This window comes from Lacerta agilis, chromosome 2 (assembly GCF_009819535.1).
Source record: "Lacerta agilis isolate rLacAgi1 chromosome 2, rLacAgi1.pri, whole genome shotgun sequence".
Lineage (NCBI taxonomy): Eukaryota > Metazoa > Chordata > Lepidosauria > Squamata > Lacertidae > Lacerta > Lacerta agilis.
This window is the reverse complement of record NC_046313.1, coordinates 12,618,410-12,639,166: the sequence shown is the minus strand read 5'-3', so window position 1 is coordinate 12,639,166 and position 20,757 is coordinate 12,618,410. Positions and strand designations below refer to the sequence as shown.

Below are 20,757 nucleotides of genomic sequence, written 5' to 3'. Positions count from 1 at the left end.
AGAACTGTGAATAGTGACCATAGATAGCTGTATCAGAACATTTCTGGCTTGATTTGTTACCCATATATTGCTGCTCCATTAAACATAGACAAAACCCTGTACAGGGAAACTCCTGCTAAACCAGGGTATAATGGAATGAGGTGGGATTATTGGGCTGTGTATTAAAAGAAAGTAATTCCTATATAACTGATCATGTGCAGTAAAATTTATCATTACAGGAGGATTAGAGCTCCAGTGGGTATGTCAGCATCTTAGATGCAGGCTTAGTTTGTCCTCCAACTGGCCCAGCAGAGGGCAATGGTGGCTATACACTGTACACAGAGAGATCCAAGTGGAGTTTCCCTGCCTCCAGACATCTGAAAGCCTAGGCAGATACTTAGGCTGAGCAAGGGGACTCTATACATTATTAAGTACCGGTACATAGGATAAGAGCACCAAAAGGTGTGGCTGATCACACACAATAGCTGCGAAGAAACAATTTTGACCATGGAGCAACCACATGCATTTTTCCATATGGACAAACCCTAATTTAAGCCAAACGTATCCCGTGTTTGTAGACAGCTAACCAACCTCCTTTTACGAGAATAAAGGAGCAGAGACAGAAAATCAAAATATGTGGTCCTCAATGCTCTGAATAACATCTTACTACATTCCAAATGAGATACGTTTCAACCCGGAATCCAAAGGTCTCATCTTTTCCTAAGGGAAAACAGTCAACGGGTTGAACGGTATATATAGATATGAAACTTTGGCTCCTATGACAAGGGTATTGCAGGAGAGGGATTCCTTCATTTATGTACCACTCTGAAGCCTCATATTCCAAGCAGTTTGTCCGTCTCTCCAAACATCACTAAGCTTGAGAGGTTTTCAGTTCCTGTCGAGATTTTCAGGTACATCGAGGCCTGAATGCGTGATCAGTTCACCATCCCATAGGGCAAAGGCGGGCACTACGGGGCCTTGGAACTCAGCAAAGATGCTGTGGACGGACACATATTGGCTTACATCCACCAGGCTGAGTTTCTTGCTGTCGTAGTCCAAGAACAGACCCACTCTCTCTGGGTGGCCGATGTTGTTGATTGGAGTGGTCTCATTAGCGAACATGGCATTCCAGTGCCGGTTCGCATAGGAAAAGACCCAGGAGCGGTCATCTACTCCAACACAACCTTCCCGGGAGATGTCCACGTCTGCTACCCCTATGCGGAATTGCTGTGATTCTTTGACAGTCACTTCCCAGTAGTGACGCCCACTGGAGACAGCCATGTCACCCAGTACTACAGCCCAGTCTCTGAAGCGTTCAGGATTCCGGGGAACGCTGGTGGGGTCAATCCCCAGCATACGGTAAATGACACCAGTGTTCTTTTTGAACAGATCCAAGCTGCTGTGGGCCGTTCTCTCATCTAGCTTGAAATTGATCTCTGCAGTTAGAAAGAAAATTGCCTTACAGTTACATTTGTTGAAATAAGGGAGCTATTATGTTTCCTTCAACATACTTTTACTATTAGAAAAATGGGTGTACTTGCTAAATAAGACAAAGCATAAGATCAACTTAAGAAAAAAAGGTTAAAGGGATAGGGCTATCATTCAGTTAGACATTTTAGTTGTTCCAATCAAAATCTGCATCAGTTTCTGTAAGAATTAAAAAAATGTTCTAAAAACAAAAGTATGGTTTTTCTTCAGATTCATGTATTTTCCCAAGATTACCTCTTTTTATATTTTTTATATTTTATCAGAGCATAGACAACAGAAATTAGGCTATCCCTGTCCAGTTAAGGGCATAACTGGGCCACCAGCCATAAATATGGAGGGGAGAGTGGATTATAAACAAGGTCATTCAAATAACAACACTCCCCCCTGCAAAATGCAATTCCCACAAATGCTATGGTTACCAACACAACCATTCAGAAGTAGGCTGGGTAGTACCCAGCTGTGCCATGTGGTAACTTCATCATCATCATCATCATTATTAATTCAGCTGGCACCTTCGTTATATACTTTTAGGCGCCTGGCACAAACATTCCTCTTCAACCAGGCCTCTGGCTGATTAACACCCGATACCTTTTTTAATGTGTTGTGGCAGACGATGGGAGGTTACGGGTTTGTTTCTATTATGTGTTTTGTGTTTTTTATCTTCTATTTTAATGTTGTGAACCGCCCTGAGATCTACAGAGGAAGGATGGCAAACTGATTTAATAAACCACAACAGCAACTGAAATAATAATATTTTACTGGATGAACACTCTACCACTTTATAGCCAAGAGTCGGCATTCAGCAGTCATCTATGTAGCGTTATGAATCAAAATGCAATCTTACCCCAGAAGCTACACAGTTACACACTCTCTGCTTCTGTAAGGGATTTCATAGCAGCATAACTGTGCCTTTGTGGTAATGTACTGTATAGACCACAGTAGATCAGATAGATAGATAGATAGATAGATAGATAGATAGATAGATAGATAGATAGACAGACAGACAGACACACACTTATTGACTTACATTAGGGATATCTGGAATCAAATAAGGAACCTCCTGCCTGCAAAGCCTGTGTTTTAATACTGAGCTACAGAAGCCCTCTTTAAATCATACAATGAAGAACTGCAAAACTATCAGCAAACAGTCTTGCAGGAGAACCACCAAGCATTATAAATGGCAGCCATGGGCTTAGCCAGGATTTATGGGGATGGGGGCAGAACCAACCTATCTGTGATGCGATGGGTCAGTTAGTTAAATATTTTAAATATTTCCTTCTGGGAATTATAGGGGTAGAACTACCTAAACAGTATAGTAATTTATTCATGTATGCAACTACAGCCGCAAGAATGTGATTTGCCCAAAAATGGAAAGATCCGACAAAAGAACAGATACAAAAACTTACGGACTATACAAAAAAGGCGAAACTTACGGGGGGGGGGGGGGGGTAAGAAATCAAGATAACCAACTTTTTCCAAAAGAATAGAAATGGTTTATTGAATATTTGCAAATAAATTGTAAATAGATAAGGACATTGGCAGGATCATTGTAATAATTGGCAGTTTTGTAAGAGTATATAATTAAAGTAGATGAATAAAATAATAGGTTAATTTAGAATGTGCAGGAAAAGATGAAAAAATACATTTAAGAAACCACAGAAAGAGGAGGAAGTTGAGTCTTGAAATGTTTAAATGACCGTAGAACTACTGAAATGTATATAACTGAAAATTACAAAGTATTTTTATTTATTTGTTTGTTTTAGGAGGACAGCTAACCCCCCTGCACCTCCATGACTGCAACAATACATATTATATTCAGCTTTGTGCCTAGGCTAAGCTGATGTATTTATAGCGCTTATACACCGCTTTAATAATAATAATAATAAATTCTAAGCAGGTTGCATACAACATTCTATAAAAGTCGCAACAACACACACATGCCATGCTAAACTCATTTTGCTGGCTAAAAATCAGATGTTCTGAGGCCCTCGAGGTATCCCTTCTTTATGAAGGGATTGGCAAACTACTCATTGCTACTCATTGGCAAATAATGGTATAGCTATTATTTATTATTATTATTATTATTATTATTATTATTATTTATTATCTACTTAACGCGAGTGACTCAAGGACCCTTAATTGGCAAAAGTGCAAAATAGTCGACTCGACAGAGGTCACGCGCGTTTAAGAGCACCGTAACAGGCAGAAGTTCAACAGGTGCAGGTTTGCTCGATGTGACGATGCGGAGCCCTCTGCCTGCTGAATTTCTACCTGCCCCTCAGCTATCATAGCCCAACGAAAGGATGACTAGCAACCCTAAACACGGTGTCATCGTGCCCTTAGAAAGAAACATTCGTAAGCAGCGCAGAGCCGCCATTGGGTATAACTGCAAGTACCTCTCCGGGGCGCTTCTCCCCCTAAACGGCGTCCCGCGACACACAGCCTCCAGCCTCGCTGCTTCACACCCCTGAGCATGGGCGCCGCCATTTTTGAAAGGGCACTGCTCAACTACGCGCGGACGGCGCCTGCGCGATTGCTCTTTAAGGCTGCTGCGGCTGCCATCTTGGAGGAGGGCAACAGCCGCCCCCGCTCCCGCCTGCGGCTCTCTCCCGCCATCTTAAAGCAGCCAGGCTGTCGCTATTGGTCCGGGAGAGCCGAGCTTCAGGGTCGCCATCTTCTCATAGGGCGCAGCGCTTTCCGACACCAACGGCGCCATCTTGAAGCGGAGGGAAGCCCTGCGAGGCTGTCATTTTGTTCCTGTTAGCGGGGTAAGCTGTGGGCTAGAGAAGAGAAATTGTTGAGGTTCTTTTGGGAACAAACCCAAATTGTTGAGGGTTTTTTTTGGGGGGGGGATTTTCCCCCGCCCCAGAAAATAGTAATTTTAAGCTTTTGGTTTTTATGTATATAATTTTTATTAAAAAAAATTTGTTTTACAACTTAGAATACTCATTTAAACATTCTTAAAATATCCATGACTTCCCTTCTCTTTCCATGGTTCATTTTACGTACCATAAATCCCTGCATGCTTTACATAAACGAAAGCATTCAGTGTTCCATTACTGCACCCATCAAAATGTATTTTTACTGTTGAATTTATCTTCATGCTGCCAACGTTTTCAAGCGTACACAATTTCCCCCCATATATTCAGTAAACATTTTCCAATCTTCTCTAAACGTATGTTCTTCTTGTTCTCTTATTCTATATGTTAAGTCCGCAAGCTGCACATACTCCAGATTTTAAGCTTTTGGAGCTGTTACGGCTGCCATGCATCTGGGTTTTCCCTGACATTTTGATGGTTCGGCAAAATTTCTCCCTGTTGCCATTTTTACACCCAAAAACCCAGGACATGTTAGGATTTTTCTTGACATATGGGAAGCCTAGTTAACCACTTTGCTAACAAGTGCATCCGGGAAGAACTTTACATATTGCGATTTCTATCTGCTCTTCAACTTTGCTATAGGCCATTCCCACAGCATTCCTACAGGGTGTATTTTCCAATACCCCTCTGGATCTTCGACTCTGCCCTTGCAACAATGGAAAGATAGAGGACTTTATTCACTTCTTCCTCTACTGCCCACTATATGCCTTAATAAGATCCAGGCTTCTCTCTCTAATCCCGCTGACTATCGCCAGGGATGTTGACCGCATGAAATATCTACTCGTGGATGCCAACCCCTTGGTTTCACGTGGAGTGGCCATCTACATATTACAGGCCCTGAAACTCAGAACCACCTTTTTGGCCAACTCCCCCTAGCCTTAGCCTTATGCATATTCCCAACATGGAGATTGTCGTCACGTCTGCTAGTGCTTTTTATTTTTACTTTTATTCTATTTGTTTTAACCTGTTCGATTTCACTCCCAATTGTTTTAACTGTTGTATTCTCTGTATAATCGTGTCAGGCTACTGCCTGGTCTTTTACCATGTGCTATGGCCATAGGGCTAATGCAATAAATAAATTGAGTATTTGCTATAGGCCTGCACAGCCCCAATGCACCTTAGAACTTCAGTCATGCCCAGTGTTCGAAATTAGCCAGGCGCTTTTTGCACCTGGCTATGGACCACTAAAGGGACGCGGGTGGCGCTGTGGGTTAAACCACAGAGCCTAGGGCTTGTTGATCAGAAGGTTGGCGGTTCGAATCCCCTACAACACAAGGACAATTTTTTACTTTATTGACTTGTAATTAATATTGTCTTTATCACTGTTTTTATTTGTTTTTTGTTTTGTTTTTTTCCTTTTTTGGTGTATCAATAATAATAATAAAGAATTTGTAAATCTGGGCAGAGAATTATGCATGGCTGTTTCAGGCCTGTGGCAACACATCTAAAAAGGAATATGAGCCTATTAAAACTACCGGTACTTGTGGTTGTGTAAACAGGCCTGGTTTGTTTTATGTTTAATGTTTTGAGCCAGAGTTTTAGCATGACTAAACCGCTTCTGGTGCAACAGGACACCGTGATGGAAGCCAGAGCGCACAAAAACACCGTTTACCTTCCCACTGCTGTGGTACCTATTTATCTACTTGCATTGGTGTGCTTTCGAACTGCTAGGTTGGCTGGAGCTGGGACAAAGCAACGGGAGCTCACTCCATCGTGGGGATTCGAACCGCCGACCTTCTGATCAGCAAGCCCAAGAGGCTCAGTGGTTTAGACCACAGCGGCACCCGCGTCCCTGTTATAAACTTTAGTTGGTGTGTACACACACACACTTTGATTCACTCAAACTGATAGCCAAAAATAATAACCCAGTGCCTCAATTTCAGCTTCGTAAAAAAGTTCATAAGCAACAAAACTAATTGGACTGAGATTTGGGAGATTTGGGTTGGTCTTAGGCCCCAAGCTACATACTGTATCTGAGAGCTCAATGATTAGGATTCCTAACTTTTTTTATTGTGACTTCAAATGACTCAACTTTGAATAGGATCAGTGCAGTACTTGTGATGGAGGACATTTAACCCTTTTATTCTGTTGCAGTTTTCCTGATAGAAATCCCTGCTTCCTTCTGATGCTGCTGTTGGCCTGCAACTGGGAAACAACAACTACCACAAATCTTTGCATCTTCCCACACTGCCCTAAATGCAGGGGTAATTGGAGCTGAGAGGCATTTATATTGGGGAAATGGTGGGGGTGGTTGTCATGGGAAAAGTTTAAACAAGCACATAGTAGTGGTGCTTCAATCCAATTTACGCTTATCCCTGTGGCTGCTTTTATGTAAAAATAAAAACATTGGCATATGTCTGTGTAGATTGGCACAGTTAACTGCAAATGTTTAAAAAGGTTTGAAAAAACACACTCTCAAGTTCCATGTCACTTTTGCAAACTGCTTATGTTTAACCTGACAGAATCACTGTTTGCAGGCGAATTAAGACAGTTGTTGTTTGGCACCAGTGGAAATTCAGTCATATAAGACATAATAAAATGATGCAATAAAAAATAAAACACAAACAGGTTTTTTTTCTTCCTCCTTGGATTTCAGTGACAAATGTACAATAGCACTGAGAGTTTTTGATGGGTTTATGGTTGTAGTTCTAGCAGTGAGTAGTTCACCACTGGTATTAAGTTACTGCTAAAAGATTCAGCAGTTTATTGCCGTTTCCCTGGGTTGCATGGAAAAATGAAGTGCATAGAGCAGGAATGGAGAACAATTTAGTCCTGCTATCACAGGCAGAAATAGTTTGAGTAGAAAATCCTTTACAATTGCAGTGTTGTCCATACGTCATTATTCCGGGCAAGGGCATATGGAATTGCACATAGTTATCTGTTGCATCAACTTCCATTAAAATTGTGCATCTCCATTAAAATTTGTTGAGTTTGGGCACATATCAGCTCCCTCAACTGGATTAACATCAAATCATTTATTGCACTTTTAAGAACAATGAAGTCCAACTCAGCGGATTCTGATTGCCAGTTACTTCTACAGCCTTTCCAGTCTCAGTTTTCCTAGTCACTAGTGTATTTCTTATCCCCAAAGCAAGGATGGCTCAAGGGATGGTGTTTTATTGTTGTGGCCACCTAGAATCCTTTGTGCCATTGCAAAGGATTGTGGGATGCATTGCACTACAGTAATTATAATTTGTCCAGGAAGTCAGTCATGCTGGACATCAGATTTGCATGTTGCTTTATATATAGTGGTTGTACCAGTGGTCATTTACAGATGTGTCTCCTTTCTTCGCTGTACAACCTGAGGCCTTTTTGAAAACATAAAGAGTCACTACCTTGAAAAACGGGTATGTGAGATATGGATGATGGTGATGTCACTTCTACAAGAACCTCTTGCTATTTATATACCGCTTATTATCAGAAACATTCTGCATACCGTACGCCCCCATTGGTGTTCACTGCCCCAGTTTGAAAAGATCCCCCTGTAGATTTCAAGTTGAAGCAGATTATTTAAGCCTTCCACTTTTGGGCAGAAGACAGTCAGGGATCTGTCCTGCTCTCCATTGCCGGCTTCAAAATGGCTGCCATATTGTTATGTTTCCAATCTTTCGAGCCCAAAGACTCTGCTGGATGCTAATTAAATGTGACAGGGACATATGAACGCTGCAGGCTGTAGGGAGGTGGCCTTTGTTCCCACCTTTTCATTGACAGGATTGTTCTGGCTCTTTGCAGCAAGTCAGCAAGCGGTAGCCAAAGAAAAGAGATGAATAGAGAGAGAGAGAAAGCATATGCCAACGAGAGGTCAACAGAAGGCCTTGCTTTTGCTGAGCCAGGTGCTGACTTTACAGAAACCAGGAGAGGGACTCTACTGAGTTGTCAACATATGGCATGCAGTAGATTTGAAGTAACCACCCAGACCACTTCCTAAACCTCGTTATGGTCTCCCTTCAGTACTTTTAAAGCACACATTCTGGTGTTAGGAACGGAGGAAGCCGAGCAGTGACTTCTGAAAGCTGGGGCGTGTTTTCTGCTAAATTAAAATCGGAGGCGCGCTTCACTCTTTGCATTTGAAAAGCTTTGGTTTTAGAGCGTGTTAAGAGTTAGCATTTATCCGCCCTCAAAGCAGCTGATCCCCTCGTGTTCCTGCATGTCATTGGAACGAGGCATATCCAGAGCAGTGACTCCTGCAGAGACACAACAGGCGAGTCTCCTGTGAGCAAAGGTGTTTCTGCTCTCTGCATCAGGAGTGATAAAAATGTTCCAGTCACCGGAAGCAGCAAAATGACTTCTGCTTCGTAAGTGGAGCATCAGAAGAAGTCACAATGGGTAGTTTCTGTGCATACGCGGGGTTAACAGGAGACTTTACCTTAAATCATTTCTTATGGCATGTAAGTTCTCACAACACATTATTGTGTCCCATCACATCACCTGAGAACTTTTGGGATCAAGTTTGGAATCTTGCATTCTGTTTTCAGACCTTGGAGGGGTGCCCGTTTTTAAGTTGGCCCCTCTCTGGAGCCACATTTGCAGTGGAGAAGACTTAACCTTCCCATTGCCTGTCAATTATTCTCCACAATCTCCCTTTTTTCAGTTTCTCCAGCCAAGACCCCAAACCAGAAGTAAACCCAGCTGAAATAAAAACAGCTGGGGAAGGGGGAGGAAGGGTAGCATTTGCAACTCTCTGTGGGACACTTTATGAAGTTTAAACATCCTTGCTACATGTGCTAAGCAAAGCACCTTTGCACCACTTGTAACAGCCATGGCTCCCCAAGGAATCCTGGGAAGTGTAATTTAACCCCCTGAGTTAAACTTCCCAGCATCCTTAACATAGTTTCCAAGAGTGCTTTCAATGTAAGGTGTGGATTTGTGTACAGTACTGTGAGCATGGCAGCAGCCCATTCACCAGGGCCATCGATTGCTTGGTGTGATATTAATGGGCTGGCATCCATGTTCCTGAATGGGGTAACTGTGCCCCTGAAGGACCAGGTGGGAAGTCTGGGAGTCATTTTGGTCTCACAGCTGTTCATGGAGGCGCAAGTCAATTCTGTGTCCAGGGCAGCTGTCAACCAGCTCCACCTGGTACACAGGCTGAGACCCTACCTGCCAACAGACTGTCTCACCAGAGTGGTGCATGCTCTGGTTATCTCCTGCTCGGACTACGGCCATGCGCTCTACGTGGGGCTACCTTTGAAGGTGACTCGGAAACTACAACTAATCCAGAATGCGGCAGCTAGACTGGTGATGGAGTGGCCGCTGAGACTATATAACACTGGTCCTGAAAGACCTACATTGGCTCCCAGTACGTTTTTCCGAGCAAGATTCAAAGTGTTGGTACTGACTTTTAAATCCCTAAGCGGCCTCAGCCCAGTATACCTGAAGGAGCGTCTCCACCCCCATCGTTTAGCCCGGACACTGAGGTCCAGCTCTGAGGGCCTTCTGGCGGTTCCCTCACTGTGAGAAGTGAGGTTACAGGGAACCAGGCAGACGGCCTTCTTGGTAGTGGCGCCCGCCCTGTGGAACGCTCTTCCATCAGATGTCAAGGAAATAAACAACTACAGTATCTGACTTTTAGAAGACATCTGAAGGCAGCCCTGTTTAGGGAAGTTTTTAATGTTTGATATTTTATCACTTTATTATTATTAATAATAATATTCTGCTGGGAGCCACCCAGAGTGGCTGGAAAAACCCAGCCAGATGGGCGGGGTATGTATGTATGTATGTATGTATAAATAAAGTTAATTCATTTAAATGTGACCAGGCACACATGGAAAGCTTACAAGTATATTACCTTCTCCTGTAGCCCTCAAGCAACATAAAAGCAAAGACAGTTAAAGGTACCCCTGACTGTAAGGTCCAGTCGCAGACGACTCTGAGATTGTGGCACTCATCTCGCTCTATAGGCCGAGGGAGCCGGCATTTGGCCGCATACAGCTTCCGGGTCATGTGGCCAGCATGACCAAGCCGCTTCTGGCGAACCAGAGCAGCGCACGGAAACGCCGTTTACCTTCCTGCCGGAGCGGTACCTATTTATTTACTTGCACTTTTTGGTGTGCTTTCGAACTGCTAGGTGGGTAGGAGCTGGGACTGAGCAATGGGAGCTCACCCCGTCGCGTGGATTCGAACCACTGACTTTCCGATCGGCAAGCCCTAGGCTCTGTGGTTTAGACCACAGCGCCACCTGCGTCCCTAAAAGCAAAGACAGAGGAAACCTCAAAAGAACTCTTGAGAAAGATTATTGTGTCCTATCACTCTTTTTTCAGGGGCAACTTTGTCTGATGTCATCCGTTCGAACACATCCAAATCAGTTTCCTACTATAGCTCTACAAGCTGGGAGGGTGGGCAGGAAAAAGCAAGGAAAACCTACTGTTCGGTGCCATATCTGTGCTGTGCTGGACTTCTGTTTGCAATGCAAAAATACTCGGAAGTGATACAGTTCGTTCTACCAATTCAGAACTCGTAACCAGGCTTTTCCCAAAAGTCTTTGCTTAGCTGGCTGTGTCATTGACATAGATTTTGCTGCAGGTTGTTATGCCTTTTGTTCCTTGCTAAAAAGGTGAGTAGCTGTTTCCTTGGTGATGGTGTTGCATGTTGTCCTTCGTGTTGCCTTTATTGTGCCTTGCTGTTTTTGTTTGTCACTTTGGGTTTGTCTTGAGTAAAATGAGGTGACAACAACAACAACAACAACAACAACAACATTTGTAGGGCACACACTATTGCTGCAGTCTTGGAAGTAGATGCAAGAGGAACTGTCCCAGACAGAACAAGAACGTTGTGATACAAGACGCTGCTGTTCCAGGCATACAAACTGAGTTTGCTGCATTGGCTTCATAATCTCTTCCTTCCTCCTCTCTCATATTGCAAAGGAACTGAGGATCAATCCAGACTGGGCCTGAGAATGGCATGTGCCTGACTTGGTTCTGCAAAACATTACCTACAGATTCATGCCCACTAGGATGCAAATTTGAAGTTGGAAAAGTCAGCAGCACATTTAACTGCATGATCTCTCTTTGGGGGAGCGGAAAAACACATCTATTGCCTGTTTCATATTTAAATTCATTGAAATGTGTGCTATCTATCTTTGATCATACAGAAATTAGTTCCATCCCGGGGCAATGGTAACTGTGACAACCCTCTTCAGATGAGCTTCAAAGGAACCTGTTGCCTTGACATCTTCAGTGTCAACCCAGAGATTCCCAACATGCACACACACACATATTAAAGCGTATATATATATATATATATATATATATATATATATATATATATATATATAGTGTTTTCCCTCCCTAGAGATTTCCCCCTTCCCCTCGGACCCTGGACGGGGAATAACAATGTTGATAGTAGGATGTTAGTTGACCAAACCCAGCAGGGCTGTGTCAAAGGCATTGTAAGAAACTGTGTTATGACCAAGTATCATGAGTTGAGGACATGAGTTGAATAATGGGCTTTAGAGACTACTTTGGACATCTCATGAACTCCAGCACCAAATTCTACTTCTGATCATTTGGCTGTTCCTTGATATCCTCCGTTCATCTTCCTCTGGATTGTTTCTGCATCACCCTTATTAGGATGCTAGCAGGGGAGGGTGAAGGGAGGGAGGGAAGGAGGATGTGGGAGAAAGGTAGACCACTAGATTACAGCAGCAAAGCAGTTTCCCTCACTCAGATCAGAACTTGCAGCCAGACACCATGGGCATCAGGGAGGTAAGAACATCCTTCTGTGAATATAGGAGGCAGCCAAATTGGATGTATTTTGATAGTGTTCACCCACAACTCCCTTCCTATCGTGTAGTTGATGTCCACCTGTTTTCCCGTGTAACAATCCACCTATGTGTCCATCTATACACTCCACCAGTCATTTCTGTCAGTAGGTTGTGTCCATTTCACCTTTTCTGATCCCTCAACACATTTTGCTTCAGTTCATCGGGCCACTTTGAAAACATTCACCAAATCCAAAACGGAGACAATGCAGACAGCATATTTTCCTCAGGGCCAGTATAAGTTCAGAATCAGAAAAGAAATGTTTTAAGTAGCTAGCAGATACTGTAACTGACGGAAGGTACGGAATCATTTTTGTCAATGGATGTTTTTAAAAATCAGGTGCCCCATACTCGTGTCCCTTAAATCAAGTCCTGAGTCGCCAGCAGAAAACCAATGGGACAGCTAGAAAGCTAGATGGACTAGATATCTAGCAAGATAGCTAGGATAGCTAGATGGACCAATGGCATAGTCTGTTATTGGGACTTACCGGTAAATTGATTGAAAACCTTGTGTGTCATTCCAGTTTGTGATGCCAATTCTTTCGTTGTTGTTTTTCTTGCATAACACACAAATGGCTACATGCATCTTTCGTCTTCTTCTTTGGCGATCACTCGTGGCCGTGTAACATTGTCTTCCATAAACACGGTTTTAAAAGTGAGTCCGTAAGTGACAGTGGAGGCCAATTCTGGATCCACACATCCTTCCGCAGTGGGGACATAGGTTTCCATGCGGGAGTTGATCGTGATGAGGATTTGCCAAGTGTGCCTTCCTCTTAGCGCATTTCTCCCTTTCATCCTGAGTTCGAGCGTCTTCAAAGTCCATGGCACCTTTGGTAAAGGCTGTTCTCCTATTGGAGCACTCACAGGCCAATGTTTCCCAGTTTATGGTACATTTTTAAAGATTTGCCTTGAGAGAGTCTTTGAACCTCTTCTGTTGACCACCAGCATTACGCTTTCCATTTTTAAGTTCGGAGTAGAGTAGTTGGTTTGGAAGACGATAATCAGGCATTCGCAGAACAAACACCATGGTGTGCACTAGGGGTTGGAGGGGGAGATTCCTAATCCTGTTGGCCAATGGAGCACAGGTTGTGTTTTCAAAGTCAGTATACCTTTGACTGCCAGATGCTGGAGACAACTATGGGATGGATATGCCACCAACAAGAGTTCTTTTGTGAACACCCTTTGGCACCCGTTTGTCCACTGGTGGGACTCCTGAATGGTCCCTTGTTCTCACTAAGCCGTGATTCTTAGGTTATGTTTGCACATACTATGTTTCTGCAGTGCATGAGATCAATGGATCCCACACTGAGATGCCATTTCATTATATTTCTATGCTGCTAGCAACACAAGGAGCTCAGAGTGTCATGCATGTTACTCTCACCCCTCCCTCTTGTACCATCAATTTCATCTTCACAGTAACCCTTGAGGTAGGTTAGTCTGGCTAAGAGAGAGTTACTGACCCAAGGGTCACTCAGTGAACTTCATGGCCATGTGAGGAGTTAAACCCAAGGTCTCTCTGGTTCCATCTGACAGTGACTACAACACCATGCTGGCCTCCGTGATCTTAGTGCTTGATTTCTCTTACCATATTTATTCTGGTGGTTCAGTAGATATGGGGCTGAGCCTGCATATTGATCACCAGGATCAATCCTCTGCCAGTTGGGGGGTTTTAGAGAAAGAAGTTGCCTCTGAGAGGCATTACTGCTTACATAGACACACTGAAGGTACTTCATGTGGCCTGCATCACATGATGGGGTGAGAATGCATAAGAAAAAAAGTTTCTGTACTTTGAGCCTCGAGGGACAGGCATTAGGAAACAGACTAGGGCTAGGCCAGTTGGAATCCCATCCCAAACTGGACTCCCTCCTACCGCTTAATAACTCCTTTTAGATCAGGAGGTAGGAACCTCCAACCCACAGACCAATTTTAGTCCACCAGGGGTTTCAATTAGGCCCACAAGGTGGTGGTTGGGTTGTTGTTGTTTTGCCTACCCGCCAATCAGGTGACATCACCCAACAGGAAGGTGGCCTAAGCTGTTGCTAGGTTTGGCTGTGTGAACAAATCGCCTGTAGCTAGCCTGCAGAAGGCAGGACCGAACCCTTGCTTGTCAAATGATTATCCCGTGGGGAACTCGCATTTGTAGCCATTGCCTGAAGAATAGGAGAGAGAGAGAGAGAGAGAGAGAGAGAGAGAGAGAGAGAGAGAGAGAGAGAGAGAGGTGTAAAAAATAAAAGAAAAAAACTTTAATAATAATAATTTATTTATACCCCGCCCATCTGGCTGAGTTTCCCCAGCCACTCTGGGCGGCTTCCAACAGAATGTTAAAATACAATAATCTATTAAACATTAAAATCTTCCCTAAACAGGGCTGCTTTCAGATGTCTCCTAAAAGTCTGGTAGTTGGTTTTCTCTTTGACATCTGGTGGGAGGGTGTTCCACAGGGCGGGTGCCACTACCGAGAAGGCCCTCTACCTGGTTCCCTGTAACTTGGCTTCTCGCAGTGAGGGAACTGCCAGAAGGCCCTCGGCACTGGACCTCAGTGTCTGGGCAGAACGATGGGGGTGGAGACGCTCCTTCAGGTATACTGGACCGAGGCCATTTAGGGCTTTCAAGGTCAGCACCAACACTTTGAATTGTGCTCGGAAACATCCATTGGCTGGAAGCAGAAGCCTGCTTGAGTCAGGTATCAGCCCTCGCCCACAGACCACCTTTGACAGGACAACCCACTTGCCAATCATCTGACGTCAATACGATGTCAAACAGTCAACACATCGCATGGTTGATCCCATTCACCCTCCAAAGCTGGCCCACAGATTAGGGAGATAAGGATATGGCCCATGGGCTCAAAAAGTCCCCCACCCTTGATTTAAATTAAGTCATTCATCTCAACAAAGATATTAACCAGGGGATGCCCAGCTGTTCTGTTGCATTCGGGGGCAATGCGGTGAAGAGATATTCCAGCTCCTTCCTGCGTCATGGACTGGTAAAAATCCATGGAAACTGAAGACTGGAATTTGATTTGCTATTGTACTTTGGCCATGTGAAGGTGATAGGTCTGATGTTAAAACATATGTAGAGAATTGCTTGCGTTGGCAGGTCAGATGGTTGTAGTGGCCCATTCCCGGAACAAGCAGAGTCTTCTGTGTCCATCTGCAGGTGATAACGTCCCTTGACTCTTCCTTCTTCCCTCAACTCCAGGAACTGCAGAGCCGTCAGTTTTGGTGCTGCCTGCTGGCAGAGGCAGGAGGCACCCTGATCTTCGTTTGGGTGGTGCTGGGCGCCTCATCCCCTTCGAGCCCCAAAGGGGTGCTTCCTTCCCCTCTTCAGCCAGCTCTTGCTGCAGGGCTGGTAGCTGTCAGCTTGGCTCACTGCTTTGGCGACATCAGCGGTGCCCAAGTCAACCCGGCGCTCACGGTGGCCTTCCTCTGCACCCGCAAACTGGATGCTCTGCATGCAGCAAGTTATATCCTGGCCCAGTGCTTGGGCGCCATCTTAGCTTCAGGCGTCTTCTACCTTGTGTTGCCCACCTCAGCCGTGGGGCAATTGGTCACCAAGGTGAGTAAGCCACACTCCTTTCTCCCTCCTTCTTTGGGACTCCCTCCCCGTGAGACATCCGCCTTTCAACTTTAACGCTGCCCACTTTAGCCAAGAATAGAAATAAAACAGAGTAGCCATATTTTGAAGAGCAAAAAAATGAGGATGCAATGGATAAAGTAATTTACAGTTTTGTTGTTGTTTTTTTTGTGAAAAATCAATAAATAAGATTTACCCAATAAAAGAAAAGGAACATCCTAAGAAAAAGCGGGACATTCCAGGATCAAATAAGAAAGGACAGTCCCAGACTTGTGTAAATCTGGGACTGTCCTTAGAAAATAGGGACACTTGGAGGGTCTGTGTTAGGAATGAGCCAGCTCCAAGCAAAGGTTTGAAGCCAACTGCTGAAAGCAGCCAGGAATAGAGAAGCTTAGATGTTAGTGAGGCCAGGGAGAGCTGGCAGCTGCAGATTTTGGCTCTTCCTGATCTTGATGGTCTGGCTGATAAGGCAGTAGACGAGAGCAGGCTAGAACACAGCCAAAGCTCGCAGGAAGTACAAAAAGCCATGAATGGATACAATCTTTCAGAAAAGGAAGAGGTTGGAGCTGATCCACTAAGTCCGAAGAGTCGGTGAATGGGAGGGCTGCTAGATAGGAAGCAAAACAAGAGACGTAAGGGTCGTAAATTCATTATCTTCTGTCACCACCAGAAGGAGTTTTCCGAAGGGTCACCTTGAGTAATGATGCCGGAGGCTTTGTTAGAGTCGTCCGGAGCTATCTGTTTGTTTTTGCAAAAAATCCTCCTCATTAATTACCTACGCTTACTGTGTTATCAAGCTGAGAACCTGGACTCTTGACAGTCTGGGCCTGTGGCGGGTCTTGAATTTAAATGGGTGACCTTAGAAATGTTACAAAGGGAATCCAGCTGAGTGCCATCATCCCTCTCTGGGCAGTGAAGGGAACTACAACCAAGGAACTGCCTGGTATCAACAGGTAGATGATTATAGAAGAGCTTCCAAGGAAGCACTGATGGCTGTTCTGAGCAAATAGGAAGCCTTGCTGGCTGCATGGGACCATTGCTTTCCTCATGCTCCAACTTTACCACTCCCTGCCTTCAGCTGCTGACTTGCTGACCGCATCCCAGCAGCCCATTGCCCACTTATGCCCCCACTTCCCATAGGCTACAAGTGACCTTTTTCTGCCAACTACCCGGTTCTTGTCTCAAACTATCTCTTGAAACAACAGGTCCTTTTGGATTTTCCTTCCCACCAACCACCGTCAAAAGCCACTTCGTTTCACACCATTACGGACATTAACTCCACATTTCCACCCCCTCTTTTTTTTAAAAAATGTATTTTCTCTTATCCTTTAGCTACATGTGTGCATATCTGTGAAGGAGACAATGTGCAAGTAAATAGTTACCTGACTATAAATGGTAGCCATCTCGAAGTTATGTCGTATGCAGAACTAAGAAAGCACAAGTTACCCTATTGGTAACGTGACTTACAATACTACCCTCCATTTGTGACAGTTTCAAAAGACATGCAAGCTGTTGGCTTCGTGTTTATCTTGTTATTTGGACTCCGCATCATGAATGCAATGAAGTATTCTGACCGATGAATGGTTTTAAAGACATGCAAAGATTACCCAGCTGCCATGAACATTCTGGGGTCGAACAGTGATGCATATAGAACTGGTTTTAAATGCAGTCATAGAATTTGGGGGTGGGTGTTCCTCAGAGCCCATCAAGTCTACTCACACGCTGAGTGCAGCAGGAAGACCAGCTGGTTGAAGACATTATGCAGCATACTAACAATTTCAACATTAAAAACAGTTTGAACTACAACATTTCAGGTCAGCAGCGAAGGGAACGCCGGACAGGCCTTGGGGATGGAAGCTTTTTCCACTTTCCAGCTAGCTCTCACCATCTTTGCTGTAGAAGACCATCGGAGGCGTGAGTTGGGTGAGCCTGGAATCTTGGCCATTGGCTTCTCTGTAATCGCAGGAGCACTAGCAGCGGTAAGAGCCTTTGCTCATGGTTTATAAAGTCCAGTATGGTTGAATGTTTTGTGGCTAGATACCTGGGGCCAGCATCTCAAGTTGCCCACGACTGAAGGCTGATTTTTAACATCATTCCCCCGCTTCCCCCAATGTGTCAGATGATAGCATTCCCTCCTACCGCTTCATAAGACACATGGAATGTCAGGTTGAATTACAGTGGCACCTTGGTTGTTGAACTTAATCCGTTCCGGGAGTCCATTCGGAACTGTTCAAAAACCAAGGCGCAGCTTCTGATTGGCTGCAGGAGCTTCCTGCACTCCATTGGAAGCTGTGGAAGCCGCGTCAGACGTCCGGCTTCCAAAAAAATTTTCACAAACCGGAACACTCACTTCTGGGTTTGCGGCGTTCGGGAGCTGATTTGTTCAGGAACCAAGCCGTTCGACAACCGAGATACCACTGTACTTAAACAGAGCTATATCCTAGTCCTCATGACTTCAGAAAACAATATATATACAGTGGAACCTCTACTTACTACCATAATCCTTTCCAGCGGCCCGTCCTTTAGGCAAAATGGGTCGCTGGTAGAAGCGCTGTTGTGTGCATGTGAAGATGGCAGCAGCCGCTTCTGCGCATACGTGAATCGCGGCAAACCCGGTATTTACTTCTGGGTTTGCCGCGATCGCGACTTGGATCGTGCCCAAGTAGAGCCGGTCATAAGTAGAGGTTTTACTGTAATTTAAAAGGTGCTCTGTCTGCAAAGCTTTGGCCACATTGGCTTTGTAGTTGATATGCCTCCCAAAGTACAATCTTATATTCTTTGTATTGCTGGCTATACCCTTCAGTGTCAGCCAAGCTATTGTGACTAAAAACTAGAGATCGAAGGAATCATGCAATCATGGCTGGATGAAGTCAGAGTAAACTCAGGCCTGAAGCAGGGAATTGATTTAAACAGCTGCACACAGCACTGAATTCAGTACTGCTGCACAAAGGAGGGCCGACAAATCAGAAAGTACACTAAAACCAACACTGGCACACACGGGGGGAAAGTTTGTAAGGAAATATATGCATATTTGCACAACGGATTCAGATCGCAGAATGTGGGGATTCTGGCTGAAGAATCTGGCTTTTTCTTTGTGTTTGTGCAGAAACCTTTACTAGTAATTCAGGAGCGAAGCAAATTTAATACCAATGATTGGGAACAGACTGTGAGACCCTATGGACTTACTTCTTATATTTATGTAGCACCTAGCACACATTAAAGTCATTTATGAACAATAGATGATGTTAAGCAAGACACTCTTGGCTGTTTTTGAGATAATGACAACAAACTAACTCACAGAACAATCTGCCCAAAGGAGGGAGGTGGGTGACCACTGACTATGCCATTATGATATCTCTGCAGGGCACTTTCTCCGGAGGCAGCATGAACCCAGCACGGTCCCTGGGACCAGCTGTTGTGACAGGAATCTGGGAACATCACTGGGTAAGCGGATCATGGAGGAGAGCCTTTTGAGAGACGAGTGGTTCTTGGTACTCCCCTTTTCTGACTTCATGTATTTCATGTATTTCCAGTTTTTTTCCGTTCAAGCTTTTCTGGCTTAGTATAATTATTTTTCATTTTTAAATATTCTTTATTGAAAAATAAAAAATTACAGAATTGCAAGTGCGCTGAGTAAGATAAGACATAGGTAGCCGCCCAGAGTGGCTGGGGAAATCCAGCCAGATGGGCGGGGTACAAATAATAAATATTATTATTATTATTATTATAGGTAAAGGTAAAGGGACCCCTGACCATTAGGTCCAGTCGCGTCCGACTCTGGGGTTGCGGCGCTCATCTCGCTTTACTGGCCGAGGGAGCCGGCGTACAGCTTCCGGGTCATGTGGCCAGCATGGCTAAGCTGCTTCTGGTGAACCAGAGCAGCACACGGAAACGCCGTTTACCTTCCCGCTGGAGCGGTACCTATTTATCTACTTGTACTTTGACGTGCTTTCGAACTGCTGGATGGGCAGGAAGGATAAGACATACACACACACAAAAAGAAGAAACAAGAAATAGTACCCATATAGAAAACAAAACAAAACAGAAAAACAAAACAAGAAAAACATTTTGTGTGCCTTACAAAAAAAGGGGGGATTGTTATTGTAGTTAACAATTGTACTTAATGTATTTTAGTTGGCCCTCAGTGCTCCGGTTTTTATTTTATTTATTTATTAAAACTGCCAGGGGTGCCAACTTGAATAAAACATTGGTGGGGGCAGGTAAGCCCAGACCCACATAATCGATCGCATGATGCGACGCACATACCCTATTTGAATGGCAGTGCTCATCAACTTAGGGGAGAGGCCTCCCCCAAATATTTTACTGGAGGGGCTGAAAGTACCTCAGCCCCTAGGAGCTGGCTCCTGTGAAGACTGCTTAGAAACCCTGAGTGTTGTGATTCCCTGCCTCTCTTGGGATCCCACCAAGCTGATTCAGATACTTTAAAACTGCCTCCCTTAACCCATCCTGGTTGCTTTCGGGCCATCTTCTCTAACCTCACACCTTTCCCAAGGATGAGACAGGTGCTTCAAGCTGCCTCTTTTGTGCTCTCTCTCTCTCTCCCCTCCTTCCAGGTGTACTGGCTCGGCCCCATCTTTGGCGCAGTCCTTGCCGGTGTCTCCTATGAATTCTTCTTTGCCAACAATGCTTCGCGGGAGAAGCTGGTTGCCTGCCTGACCTGCCGCGACATAGAGATCGTGGAGGCGGCCAGCATGTCTCGTTCTTCTGTCTCTGCCGCTGCCAAGCCGCCTTGCAATGGGGAACACAGCACTGAATAGAAGGCAACGACTTTCCATCTCCGGCTTCCTGCTGCTACCCCAATGTGACAAAACCCCCTCCTCTTAGCAAGGCTTCCTTTGCCACTTTTACCCAGCTGCTCTCTTCCATATATGATCATCTGCACTCTGGCACTAGGATGGGACTGGAATCTGAACCCCTAAAGATGGCACAGTCTGACATTGATGGCACAGAGCATGGCCACTGGTTCTGGCCCCAACTTAGAGAGTATGGGCAAGAGCTGGAAACCAGGATCCCTGGGTTCTCTTTGGGTAAGGTCCAGCAAGCTAGAATGTGGTGCTC

The 20,757-nt window shown here is 44.7% G+C and overlaps 2 protein-coding genes across 2 annotated transcripts; one reads left to right on the top strand and one right to left on the bottom strand.

The window, feature by feature from the left end:
• Positions 1-512: 512 nt before the first annotated feature.
• Positions 513-3,973, bottom strand: SPRYD4 (SPRY domain containing 4). Its single transcript, XM_033138639.1, has 2 exons — positions 3,864-3,973; positions 513-1,415 (listed from the first exon to the last, which is right to left on the bottom strand). Exons 1-2 carry the CDS (start codon positions 3,952-3,954, stop codon positions 868-870), a joined length of 639 nt encoding a protein of 212 aa, XP_032994530.1. The 5' UTR covers positions 3,955-3,973; the 3' UTR covers positions 513-867.
• An 8,061-nt stretch (positions 3,974-12,034) lies between these two features.
• LOC117043031 (aquaporin-4-like) lies at positions 12,035-20,491 on the top strand. The gene is made up of 5 exons (XM_033142655.1): positions 12,035-12,049; positions 15,217-15,660; positions 17,493-17,657; positions 19,042-19,122; positions 20,253-20,491. The coding sequence occupies exons 1-5, from the start codon at positions 12,035-12,037 to the stop codon at positions 20,454-20,456; spliced, it is 909 nt and encodes a 302-aa protein (XP_032998546.1). The 3' UTR covers positions 20,457-20,491.
• Positions 20,492-20,757: the final 266 nt, after the last annotated feature.